Below are 14155 nucleotides of genomic sequence, written 5' to 3'. Positions count from 1 at the left end.
AGTACTTCAATATTGTGTATCTCATGTGTTTTTGAAAATGTACAGGAATATTTGAATAATTTTGGTTTCTTTTTTTTTTTTCCAAGATGCCACCACAGTGGCCTGTTGGGGAGCAAAGGAGTTATGCTGTACCTCAGGTAAAGTGAATGCGCCAAACGTATACTCCCTGTTCTTCCTTGATTTTTTTCTATGTCATATATGCCTGTAAATTTTTTAAATCATTCTTTGTATTAAAGTGGCACGTTTTGTTGCTTTCTTTTAACCCAATTACAAACTCCTATGGGAGCAACAGTGCCTTTTTCTCTCCCAGGTTTTTGCATGCTTAAGCAGTGGCTCGTCCACATAATGATAAGAATTCAGTTACTTTTTGATAGACTATACAATCCATGAAAGGTAGTATTAATGTGGCTTTAGAATGAGCATGTATCTGCCTGGAATCTGCCTCTGGCTTTACCCTCCGTAAGAAAAATCTGTTGAAGAGAAACAGAAATGTTTTGCTATTAATTACTCTTAAATAAGAATAGGAAGAAAAAAGAGTATTACCTCTAAAACAGCCGAACTGCTTTCCCCCCATATAACTAGTTCCGAAAATATTTGAAAGCAGCTGTCTTCATGTGTCTGCCTAGTTTATTCTTCTCTAAGGTTAGCAGTTCATCCAGCTATTCTTTACTTGCAATGATATCCAGATGCCTCCTCATGGAGATTGCTGACTTCTGGATATATTCTGGTTCTGGAATGGGTAAATTTCTGATGTGTTTTACTATATTTATAAATCCCGTGAGTGTATGGCATGTAATTTCTCTGATCCTGGTTACCTTGATATGTAAAGTAGGAATTGACATACTCTGTCACTTACTGGTGATAAGTAACGTTTATTTTCTTTTTAGTTTGTTTTATTTATGTCTTAGTTTAAAAGACATTTTCTTTGATGGAAAATAAAGCAAGAAAATAGTGGTGAAATAGTTCTTCAGTGTCTCTCGTTTGTTGACATTTTCCATGTACTTGAAACAGGTAGGGTATATCTCTGCCTCTTTTTCGTCCTCTGAGCGATGGCTAGAAAAAAAGCCCTGTTTCTCACATTTACTGTGAGCCATTCTGTAATCTGGGTGTATTCATGTGTCATGCTACGTATGTGTTTTCAATCAGTAAGTATTTATTGAAAGGTAGAAGACATTATACTGTCTCTTTTCCAGTTGCGGACTATATACTCCCCTTAGTTTTTTGAAATGAAGTACAGAAAAAGCCATAACGTTTGTAGGAGAACTTCATAATTCCCTATAATATTGTCAAATACAAAACCCTTTAGAAGTATTTTAACAAAGAAACAGCAAATGCATTAATTTAACTTACACTGAAGTCTGTCTTAATAGAGCCTTATCAGCAGCGTAAAAAATAACTTCTGGGTGGGCATAAGTACACGGTATAAATAAGGTAAACCTGTCTGGCGAAATAGTCACTTGTTTTGTCATTTGTCTGTTCCCCCTCCCCACCCAAAGGGCAGCACTTGACAGACTCTTTCTTTCTTTCATAAAATCAGTCACTCATTTAGAATGCTGCAACGCTGTATGTAGAAAAATAATGTTTTAAAACTTTTTCATAGTTTTTTATATTGGGAATAGTATTTCTAATTAACAAAATGTTTTATCATATTCGTTCATTCTTACTGTAAACTTTATTTTTAGGCACATCCTACTTACCCAAATTCAGCAGTTCACATCATCACTGGATATCATTTGCCTGTATATAATTATCAGGTAATTTAAGAGGGAGCAAAATGATTTACTTTCAGATACTATTGAGACCTTTTTTTATACAAATTGCTCGAATAGTTTGCCATTTTAAAGTAGTGAAATGTACCTAAAATTTACGACAACACTTAGAATTAGTCTAGAATGAAGGCCTCTGTATTATTTAGAAGTAATTGCGTTACATTTTGACAGGAATGTACTTAGCAAAAACTTTACTGTAGAACAGTTTTTTGAGATGTGGTGTCCCTTTCTTTATTGTAGCATGTTTATTTTCATCCTGCTGTCAAATAGCTGAAACATCCAGACTGACTTTCATCAATTTTTTAGAAAGACAGAGTGAAATAAGATTACTACCCACCTTTTAGAGCACAGAATTTGAATTATATTTGTATTTTAGCTGGCTGCTTCACATTAGTTGTCCTCTGGGTCTCTTTTCATAGCTGTGACTGTATATATGACCCATAATCATATCTATGGTAATCAATTCCAAGAACTAATATCCTTGAGATTTCCACAATACCAACCCCAGAAAATTGGGAAAAAGTTGAGGTTTTACATACAGAGGTAACATCAAAAACGTCAGGGATTAGAAACCTAAAGTAATTCTTTTTTCCGTTCTGTTTCTTTTATTAGAATAACAAATTAAAGGAGCCAGCATATGTTCTTCAATATTGTGTATCTTATGTGTTTTTGAAAATGTGAAGGAATATTTGAATGATTTTTGTTTCCTGTCTCTACTAAAAGTACAAAAAAATTAGCCAGGCGTGGTGGCGCACACTTGTAATCCCAGCTACTCGGGAGGCTGAGGCAGCAGAATCACTTGATCCTGGGATGCAGATTGCTGTGAGGTGGGATTGTGCCACTGCACTCCAGCCTAGGCTGCAAAGAGAGACTCAGTCTCAAAAAAAAAAAAAAAAAAAAAAAAAGATGCTATGAATATCTTTGTGTAAATATCTTGGCACGCTTGTACTATTAATTTCTTGAGATGAATTGCTATCAGTGGAATTGCTAGGTGAAAGCACTTTGCCCCTTTTATAACAATTTTATAACTAATTCTCCTTTTTAGTATACTGTTGAGTATCCCCGCTTATCAAATTATGATACACCTTTTCCAAAGTACTCTTGGTAAGTCACGTATTAGTATTTTCTCACTGATGGTGTATAGAATGCTGTCTTTTCCACACCCATTCCAGTGAAAGTTATTAGTATTTTTTAAATTGTCAGCCTAATAGCCGGAAAATACTACATTATGTTGATGGGCACTTTTTAAAATCATCGTTGAAGTTGATCATTGATGTTTAGCTTTTTAAATTACCTTCTTAATTTTATTTTTCTTACTGATTCATAAAAAGCTTTTTATTAGTATTCACTATTCTAATACTAATAGTATTCACTATTAGTTATACATAGTGGAAAAAACATACAGGAGTGATAGGAGGTGACCTGGTGCCCTTACCTTATCCCTAATTTCAATTGAGTTGACTCAACTAGTTCACTTGTAAGCTTGATGATAGGGTAGAATGAGATTGATCGAAAAGAAGATTCCTCTTTCTCTGAAATTTGACTTGGGGTTTTACAAAATTTAAAAATGAGTGCTGTATTTTATCAGTTGATTTTCAGTGATGAATTAAAGTAATGTATCCTGCAAATGGAGTATTCTTGCATTCCCAGTATAAACTTAGACTCTATATACGGCTGGAATTTCCCATTTGTGTTGAGGGCAGGGATGGATCATCTGGATGAGGCTTTGTTACTTACGTGCTTTTAGCTTTGTAAAATGCGTTGAGAAATACTTTCTTCCTCTTTGAAAACAGAGTTTCTGCATAGCACTCTTTTATTATCTGTGGCCACAACCCATTTTTCAGGTCTCATATATACTTTTGCTTTCTTGTGTTTTCTTGCTTTGTTTTGCCAGGATTGTTTGTTGCTCGAATTTCATCCTCCCCACGCACCACTCCCCGAGAATCTGCTCTTGGATTTACTTAAGGTTTTCATTCTGAGTTTCACATCATATTTTCTTAATTTTATCGCTCTCTTTATTTGCTCCTCTTCCTATTGCTGTGAATGTAACTTTGCTGACTACAGATGATAGGCTTTTTCCTGATCAGTTTATGTAAATATTTATTCCTATAGAAAAATAGTATATGTAATATAAATTTATTCCTATAGAGATTGCGCGTAGCATTCTATTGTAACCTCTGGCCACGACTCATTTTTCAGGTCTCGTATATATTTTTGCTTTTTCTTGCATAGTTTTGCAAGGATCGCGTATTGCTTGAATTTCATCCTTCCCACGCAGCACTCCCCAAGAATCTGCTGCTGCATTAACTTCTGATTTTCCCATCATATTTTCTTAATTTTAGCATTGTCTTTATTTGCTCCTCTTCCTGTTGCTGTGAATGTAACTTTGATGACTACAAATTCTAGCCTTTTTCCTGGCCAGTTTATGTAAATATCAATTTGCTTACGTGTTCACTTAGTAATTGCATTAGATAATACTGGCAAAGGAGCTGACATCGCTGGAATTTAATGATAATTTTCTCCAGCTTTTAGCTGTCTTTGTCACTTGATTGTCTGCATATAACAAGGAATACGCTTGCTAGAAATCGCAGTGAGAGTTGTGTATATGATGGTCTTGAAGCTCACCAGTTTACTATTCCAACATTTCTCACTTCAAAATTCACCAACTCACTTGAAGGTATGATTAAGAAAATTACTTCTTTAATGCAGTTGGTTTGCGGGATGCTATTGACAGTTACGATGGTACTTTGTTTAAAATTAAACTTTAGCTTATCCTAAGCATTCCTTTATATTTTTGGCCATAGTTTAGAAATAACCAAAGGCTATCTATTGATTGTGGATTTATATATTTATATATATGTATTTATATATTATATATATAAATATATATATAATATATAAATTGTATAGATATATATAATGTTTTTATAGATACATAGATATATAATATTTATATAGATATATAATATTTATATAGATATATATGTATACATACCTTACATAATTATGTATAAATACACACAGAGTCGGAATTGAACAATCCCTGCTAGTCAAGCCATGGTAAAAATGAGGTACATTGCAAAAAATGAAGTACATGGCTTACTTTGTTAGCTTTGCGCGCCACCTGCTGGCTGAGGACTAGGACGTGATGGTGACTTGCTTAATTTAAAATGTTACCACGCTGTTAAAGGGATTCAGTGAATTTTATATGTACGATTCCAGTTAAGCAGGCAGCCAGTTTGTAAGATCCAAGCTAAAGTCAGACTTCTTATAAAATCAAATGCCTTTTTTCCTCTTTACCAAACTAAGTATCCATTTTACTATTTGTGTATAGAGTATGAGAATCAGAAGAGACACCCGAGGTCTTTTCCGGCCATTCGTTTTCAAGCAAGGAAACTGAAACTGAGGTCATGAAAAGATTCACTTTCGTGAGCAATGGAAATCAGGTTCTTCCCAAACAAGAATTTTCCTCTTCCATTCTTGTGTCACTGTCACAAGGCTTCTTAACCAGACCCTTTGCAAATTTGGCACCAAAATAATTCCTTATTGTAGGAGGCTGTCTTTGCATTGTAGGATGTGCAGTAGTATGCCTGGCCTTCAGCCCACCAGATTCCAGGAATACATCTCGGTTGTGACAGCCAATCTCTAAACGTCGCTGAATGCCCCTGGGGCTCAAAAATCTTGCCCAGTTGAGAATCAGTGCATTTCCATAATCTCTCATGATCTGACGCAGGTTTCTGCCAGATGTTACATTTCTAAATTAAAATACATCCAAACACTGTGGTGCAGAGACAATACCGTAATATAGCTTGCTTATCAAAGAAAAACATATCCAAAGTTCATCCACAAATCAAGGGGGAGTTGAAAAGGAGAGAAAGAAACTACAAGAATTTCAGAATTTCTTTTGTTTTGTTTTGTTTTATTCTGTTTGGGATTTCTGAATGAAGTGAGAAGGAATCGGTAAAATGTCTATAGGGAAGGGCAATCTAAGCAGGTTCCCAGTAGTTGAAGATAATGCAGCTTAATGTCATTTGGAAAAAAAACAATAATGGAAGACATTTTTAGAAAGGAAAAACTTTAAAAATAGTGTTGTAAATTTTTCTTCCACATCATTGTCATGAAATAACGCTGTTAAAGGAAAGAATTAGGAATTAGTTGCAAAGCCAAAATAGCAGGTACAAGCACGAAGGAATAGAGAAATGCAGTAACCTCGGCTTTAGTTGATGTGACGATTTAGATTTCATGTGTAGTAAAGCTGTGTAGAATCAGTAACTTCTAGCATCTAATTAGACTCGGTAACTTCTAGCATCTAATTAGCAAAGCAGGAACCCACCTTTCTTATTAACTTCTATAACATTACTGTGTTGTTCGAAAAGATACACAATTTCTTTCGTGTTTTGTTTTCTTTCAGACAGGTGTATGTGTAATAGTTTTGTCTTTTGCAGCTTTTTGTACTTACCTTTTAAAGTCAACAGCACTTCATCAATGATTTTTAAGTTAATGATGCGTCATAGTTTCCTGATGTTTCAATTAGTTCTTAATTAAAATTTTTTTCAAAATAAGTCAGCTAAATAGTGAAGCCAAAAAAGAAACTTGAAAACAAATCGGCTGAAAATAAATTCAAATAACAGGACACTAACTTACATTGGCATTACCACTTTTACCACTTTATACGTACAAAATGAATTCACAGAGGTTATCTCATTTCATTCTCAAAGCAATTTGCCCACAGATACATAGCTGATAAGTAAGTAGGTGGCTTATAACCACTTAGCTGTAAGGGACATAAACCTAGATCTCCTGACTAAATTATTTTTTGTTTCACTGTGCTATATTGTTTGTCCAACATATATATTAGTTATGAATACTACTTCAGAAAATTTTACATTAACCTTAGAGTCAACAGTGGAAAGAATAAAGACAGTTCTGATCAGAATCTAGAAAATTAATGAGTTATATGTCTGTGTTTTTTTAATTTGAAAATAAAGATGGTAATTTGAAAATAAAGATGGTATGATTTATATCTATCAGCCCACTTTGAAAACTAGAATTATCAGTCGGACTGATTCCGTGTTACTCAGGAAGAAAAATATTATTTCAAAAGATGCTTTGAACACCCTAGCGTTAGGGAAGAGGATTATAAGAAATTGATGTAACACATTGAGGCTTATTTTGTTTTTGGTGCGGCTTTTTTTTTTTTTTTTAAGGTTTATCTTCAGTATACTCAGTAAAGTGAAAAGTTGTTTATGAATGTAGAATAGGATGTTTTTTTTAAATTTATTTATTCATTTACTTATTATTATTATACTTTAGGTTTTAGGGCACATGTGCGCAATGTGCAGGTTAGTTACATATGTATACTTGTGCCATGCTGGTGCGCTGCACCCACTAACTCGTCATCTAGCATTAGGTATATCTCCCAATGCTATCCCTCCCCTCTCCCCCCACCCCACAACAGTCCCCAGAGTGTGATGTTCCCCTTCCTGTTTCCATGTGTTCTCATTGTTCAATTCCCACCTATGAGTGAGAATATGCGGATTTTGGGTTTTTGTTCTGGGCGATAGTTTACTGAGAATGATGATTTCCAATTTTATCCATGTCCCTACAAAGGACATGAACTCATCATTTTTTATGGCTGCATAGTATTCCATGGTGTATATGTGCCACATTTTCTTAATACAGTCTATCCTTGTTGGACATTTGGGTTGGTTCCAAGTCTTTGCTATTGTGAATAATGCCGCCATAAACATACGTGTGCTTGTGTCTTTATAGCAGCATGATTTATAGTCCTTTGGGTGTATACCCAGTAATGGGATGGCTGGGTCAAATGGAATTTCTAGTTCTAGATCCCTGAGGAATCGCCACACTGACTTCCACAAGGGTTGAACTAGTTTACAGTCCCACCAGCAGTGGAAAAGTGTTCCTATTTCTCCACATCCTCTCCAGCACCTGTTGTTTCCTGACTTCTTAATGATTGCCATTCTAACTGGTGTGAGATGGTATCTCATTGTGGTTTTGATTTGCATTTCTCTGATGGCCAGTGATGGTGAGCATTTTTTCATGTGTTTTTTGGCTGCATAAATGTCTTCTTTTGAGAAGTGTCTGTTCATGTCCTTCGCCCGCTTTTTGATGGGGTGGTTTGTTTTTTTTCTTGTAAATTTGTTTGAGTTCACTGTAGATTCTGGATATTAGCCCTTTGTCAGATGAGTAGGTTGCGAAAATTTTCTCCCATTTTGTAGGTTGTCTGTTCACTCTGATGGTAGTTTCTTTTGCTGTGCAGAAGCTGTTTAGTTTAATTAGATCCCGTTTGTCAATTTTGGCTTTTGTTGCCATTGCTTTTGGTGTTTTAGACATGAAGTCCTTGCCCGTGCCTATGTCCTGAATGGTAATGCCTAGGTTTTCTTCTAGGGTTTTGATGGTTTTAGGTCTAATGTTTAAGTCTTTAATCCATCTTGAATTGATTTTTGTATAAGGTGTAAGGAAGGGATCCAGTTTCAGCTTTCTACATATGGCTAGCCAGTTTTCCCAGCACCATTTATTAAATAGGGAATCCTTTCCCCATTGCTTGTTTTTCTCAGGTTTGTCAAAGATCAGATAGTTGTAGATATGCGGCGTTATTTCTGAGGGCTCTGTTCTGTTCCATTGATCTATCTCTCTGTTTTGGTACCAGTACCATGCTGTTTTGGTTACTGTAGCCTTGTAGTATAGTTTGAAGTCAGGTAGTGTGATGCCTCCAGCTTTGTTCTTTTGACTTGGCGATGCGGGCTCTTTTTTGGTTCCATATGAACTTTAAAGTAGTTTTTTCCAGTTCTGTGAGGAAAGTCATTGGTAGCTTGATGGGGATGGCATTGAATCTGTAAATTACCTTGGGCAGTATGGCCATTTTCATGATATTGATTCTTCCTACCCATGAGCATGGAATGTTCTTCCATTTGTTTGTATCCTCTTTTATTTCCTTGAGCAGTGGTTTGTAGTTCTCCTTGAAGAGGTCTTTCACGTCCCTTGTAAGTTGGATTCCTAGGTATTTTATTCTCTTTGAAGCAATTGTGAATGGGAGTTCACTCATGATTTGGTTCTCTGTTTGTCTGTTGTTGGTGTATAAGAATGCTTGTGATTTTTGTACATTGATTTTGTGTCCTGAGACTTTGCTGAAGTTGCTTACCAGCTTAAGGAGATTTTGGGCTGAGACAATGGGGTTTTCTAGATATACAATCATGTCGTCTGCAGACAGGCACAATTTGGCTTCCTCTTTTCCTAATTGAATATCCTTTATTTCCTTCTTCTGCCTAATTGCCCTGGCCAGAACTTCCAACACTATGTTGAATAGGAGTGGTGAGAGAGGGCATCCCTGTCTTGTGCCAGTTTTCAAAGGGAATGCTTCCAGTTTTTGCCCATTCAGTATGATATTGGCTGTGGGTTTGTCATAGATAGCTCTTATGATTTTGAGATACGTCCCATCAATACCTAATTTACTGGGAGTTTTTAGCATGAAGGGTTGTTGAATTTTGTCAGAGGCCTTTTCTGCATCTATTGAGATAATCATGTGGTTTTTGTCTTTGGTTCTGTTTGTATGCTGGATTACGTTTATTGATTTGCGTATATTGAACCAGCCTTGCATCCCAGGGATGAAGCCCACTTGATCATGGTGGATAAGCTTTTTGATGTGCTGCTGGATTCGGTTTGCCAGTATTTTATTGAGGATTTTTGCATCAATGTTCATCAAGGGTATTGGTCTAAAATTCTCTTTTTTGGTTGTGTCTCTGCCCGGCTTTGGTATCAGGATGATGCTGGCCTCATAAAATGAGTTAGGGAGGATTCCCTCTTTTTCTATTGATTGGAATAGTTTCAGAAGGAATGGTACCAGTTCCTCCTTGTACCTCTGGTAGAATTCGGCTGTGAATCCGTCTGGTCCTGGACTCTTTTTGGTTGGTAAGGTATTGATTATTGCCACAATTTCAGATCCTGTTATTGGTCTATTCAGAGATTCAACTTCTTCCTGGTTTAGTCTTGGCACAGTGTATGTGTCGAGGAATTTATCCATTTCTTCTACACTTTCTAGTTTATTTGTGTAGAGGTGTTTGTAGTATTCTCTGATGGTAGTTTGTATTTCTGTGGGATCGGTGGTGATATCCCCTTTATCATTTTTTATTGCATCTATTTGATTCTTCTCTGTCAATTTTGTTGATCCTTTCAAATTTCTTTTGAAATTTCTAGGAATTGAAATACAAATTCCTTTTGTATTGCTGTGGGATCGGTGGTGATATCCCCTTTATCATTTTTTATTGCATCTATTTGATTCTTCTCTGTCAATTTGGTTGATCCTTTCAAAAAACCAGCTCCTGGATTCATTAATTTTTTGAAGGGTTTTTTTGTGTCTCTATTTCCTTCAGTTCTGCTCTGATGTTAGTTATTTCTTGCCTTCTGCTAGCTTTTGAATGTGTTTGCTCTTGCTTTTCTAGTTCTTTTTTAATTGTGATGTTAGGGTGTCAATTTTGGATCTTTCCTGCTTTCTTTTGGGGGCATTTAGTGCTATAAATTTGCCTCTACACACTGCTTTGTATGCATCCCAGAGATTCTGGTATGTTGTGTCTTGGTTCTCGTTGGTTTCAAAGAACATCTTTATTTCTGCCTTCATTTCGTTATGTACCCAGTAGTCATTCAGGAGCAGGTTGTTCAGTTTCCATGTAGTTGAGCGGTTTTGAGTGAGATTCTTAATCCTGAGTTCTAGCTTGATTGCACTGTGATCTGAGAGATAGTTTGTTATAATTTCTGTTCTTTTACATTTACTGAGGTGAGCTTTACTTCCAAGTATGTGGTCAATTTTGGAATAGGTGTGGTGTGGTGCTGAAAAAAAGGTATATGCTGTTGATTTGGGGTGGAGAGTTCTGTAGATGTCTAATAGGTCCGCCTGGTGCAGAGCTGAGTTCAATTCCTGGGTATCCTTGTTGACTTTTCTGTCTCGTTGATCTGTCTAATGTTGACAGTGGGGTGTTAAAGTCTCCCATTATTAATGTGTGGGAGTCTGAGTCTCTTTGTAGGTCACTCAGGACTTGCTTTATGAATCTGGGTGCTCCTGTATTGGGTGCATATATATTTAGGATAGTTAGGTCTTCTTGTTGAATGGATCCCTTTACCATTATGTAATGGCCTTCGTTGTCTCCTTTGTTGGTTTAAAGTCTGTTTTATCAGAGGCTAGGATTGCAACCCCTGCCTTCTTTTGTTTTCCATTTGCTTGGTAGATCTTCCTCCATCCTTTTATTTTGAGCCTATGTGTGTCTCTGCACGTGAGATGGGTTTCCTGAATACAGCACACTGATGGGTCTTGACTCTTTATCCAATTTGCCAGTCTTGTGTCTTTTAATTGGAGCATTTCGTCCATTTACATTTAAAGTTAATATTGTTGTGTGTGAATTTGATCCTGTCATTATGATGTTAGCTGGTTATTTTGCTCATTAGTTGATGCAGTCTCTTCCTAGTCTCGATGGTCTTACATTTTGGCATGATTTTGCAGCGGCTGGTACCGGTTGTTCCTTTCCACGTTTAGCACTTCCTTCAGGAGCTCTTTTAGGGCAGGCCTGGTGGTGACAAAATCTCTCAGCATTTGCTTGACTGGAAAGTGTTTTATTTCTCCTTCACTTATGAAGCTTAGTTTGGCTGGATATGAAATTCTGCGTTGAAAATTCTTTTCTTTAAGAATGTTGAATATTGGCCCCCACTCTCTTCTGGCTTGTAGAGTTTCTGCCGAGAGATCCGCTGTTAGTCTAATGGGCCTCCCTTTGAGGGTAACCCGACCTTTCTCTCTGGCTGCCCTTAACATTTTTTCCTTCATTTCAACTTTGGTGAATCTGACAATTATGTGTCTTGGAGTTAGTTGCTCTTCTCGAGGAGTATCTTTGTGGCGTTCTCTGTATTTCCTGAATCTGAATGTTGGCCTGCCTTGCTAGATTAGGGAAGTTCTCCTGGATAATATCCTGCAGAGTGTTTTCCAACTTGGTTGCATTCTCCCCGTCACTTTCAGGTACACCAATCAGACGTAGATTTGGTCTTTTCACATAGTCCCATATTTCTTGGAGGCTTTGCTCGTTTCTTTTTATTCTTTTTTCTCTAAACTTCCCTTCTCGCTTCATTTCATTCATTTCATCTTCCATCGCTGATACCCTTTCTTCCATTTGATCGCATCGGCTCCTGAGGCTTCTGCATTCTTCACGTAGTTCTCGAGCCTTGGTTTTCAGCTCCATCATCTCCTTTAAGCACTTCTCTGTATTGGTTATTCTAGTTATACATTCTTCTAAATTTTTTTCAAAGTTTCCAACTTCTTTGCCTTTGGTTTGAATATCCTCCCGTAGCTCAGAGTAATTTGATCGTCTGAAGCCGCCTTCTCTCAGCTCGTCAAAGTCATTCTCCATCCAGCTTTGTTCCGTTGCTGGTGAGCAACTGCGTTCCTTTGGAGGAGGAGGAGGAGAGGCGCTCTGCTTTTTAAGAGTTTCCAGTTTTTCTGCTCTGTTTTTTCCCCATCTTTATGGTTTTATCTACTTTTGGTCTTTGATGATGGTGATGTACAGATGGGTTTTTGGTGTGGATGTCCTTTCTGTTTGTTAGTTTTCCTTCTAACAGACAGGACCCTCAGCTGCAGGTCTGTTGGAGTACCCAGCCGTGTGAGGTGTCAGTCTGCCCCTGCTGTGGGGTGCCTCCCAGTTAGGCTGATCAGGGGCCAGGGGTCAGGGACCCACTTGAGGAGGCAGTGTGCCCGTTCTCAGATCTCCAGCTGCATGCTGGGAGGAACCACTGCTCTCTTCAAAGCTGTCAGACAGGGACATTTAGGTCTGCAGAGGTTACTGCTGTCTTTTTGTCTGTCTGTGCCCTGCCCCGCAGAGGTGGAGTCTACAGAGGCAGGCAGGCCTCCTTGAGCTGTGGTGGGCTCCACCCAGTTCGAGCTTCCCAGCTGCTTTGTTTCCCTAAGCAAGCCTGGGCAATGGTGGGCGCCCCTCCCCCAGCCTCGCTGCCGCTTTGCAGTTTGATCTCAGACTGCCGTGCTAGCAATCAGCGAGACTCTGTGGGCGTAGGACCCTCTGAGCCAGGAGCAGGATGTAATCTCCTGGTGCGCGGTTTTTTAAGCCCGCCGGAAAAGCGCAGTATTCGGGTGGGAGCGACCCAATTTTCCCGGTGCCGTCTGTCACCCCTTTCTTTGACTAGGAAAGGGAACTCCATGACCCCTTGCGCTTCCGGAGTGAGGCAATGCCTCGCCCTTCTTCAGCTCGCGCACGGCGTGTGCACCCACTGACCTGCGCCCACTGTCTGGCACTCCCTAGTGAGATGAACCCAGTACCTTAGATGGAAATGCAGAAATCACCCGTCTTCTGCGTCGCTCACGCTGGGAGCTGTAGACCGGAGCTCTTCCTATTCGGCCATCTTGGCTCCTCCCCTAAACTTTCAACTCAGGATGATTTTAATAACTTTAATTTTTACAAATCGAAACTTTCTAGTTTTGGGTGTCTTTTTTAACTACTTCACAGAGTATTTTCACAAATACTAAATGAGTATTCTTCCACAGCATTATACAAGACTCGGTGATGAGCGGCAGTAGGTTTAAGAAAGTACTATATCCTTTGGTTAAAATTCCATGCTGATGTCCTCTGATTAGTTTAAAATCCTGAGCCTGAACTGAGCTGCACTGGTGACTAATTTACAGTGAAAGTAATTTATATAAAATATACTTAAAATACAAAATGATATTCACATTGTGTATGGGTTTTCCCTGCATACGTAATTATGATGTCTACTTCCCAAATTACAGTCTGCTGCAAATCCTGAGACTCCCAACTCAACCATCTGCAGAGAGGCCAGCACCCAGTCTTCATCAGCTGCGGCTAGCCAAGGCTGGGTTTTACCAGAAGGCAAAATCATGCCAAACACTGTTTTTGTTGGTGGAATTGATGATAGGGTATTGTATTCATACCTCATTTTTACCTTAAAGTACATCATGAACAATGGGATTTGGGCCCTGTTACAAACTTAATGTGTTTTTGTACTTCATGGAGGTTTAGAATTGCTTTCAGGTTTGACCCATAGGTACTAAAAATATCTTTGACAAAGAGCTACTGGTCATTTGGGGATAAATGGGGAAAAAATTTCCCCCTCATGGTAGTAAAATTGTAGTAAAGTTGAAATTTTTGAATGCTGAATTTTTACTCTGACGTTCAATTCTGTTCCATAGACGGATGAAACTGAGATCAGAAGCTGCTTTGGTAGATACAGTTCTGTGAAGGAAGTGAAGATAATCACGAATCGAAGTGGTGTGTCCAAAGGGTGAGTAATTTTATCAAAAATATCTGAACTCTAGTCCCCTGTTCTATAGGTATGAGACAAGACTTCAAAACTGATATTCT

General features: G+C 38.0%; 1 protein-coding gene across 2 annotated transcripts in view; it reads left to right on the top strand.

Annotated features, from left to right (window-relative positions):
- LOC129025913 (deleted in azoospermia protein 4-like) overlaps positions 1-14155 on the top strand; it is a 43955-nt gene that overhangs the window by 10578 nt on the left and 19222 nt on the right. Inside the window, exons 7-10 of one of the 2 annotated variants that reach the window (XM_054473465.1) lie at positions 87-137; positions 1683-1754; positions 13564-13710; positions 13984-14075. In XM_054473465.1, coding sequence (XP_054329440.1) covers positions 87-137; positions 1683-1754; positions 13564-13710; positions 13984-14075 — 362 coding nt within the window. The remainder of the gene's footprint in view (positions 1-86; positions 138-1682; positions 1755-13563; positions 13711-13983; positions 14076-14155) is intronic. The other variant, XM_054473466.1, reaches the window with a different exon arrangement.

The sequence above is a fragment of the Pongo pygmaeus genome, chromosome Y (genome assembly GCF_028885625.2).
Source record: "Pongo pygmaeus isolate AG05252 chromosome Y, NHGRI_mPonPyg2-v2.0_pri, whole genome shotgun sequence".
Taxonomy (NCBI): Eukaryota; Metazoa; Chordata; class Mammalia; order Primates; family Hominidae; genus Pongo; species Pongo pygmaeus.
Note: the sequence above shows the minus strand (reverse complement) of the source record. Positions and strands in the feature narration are given on the sequence as shown.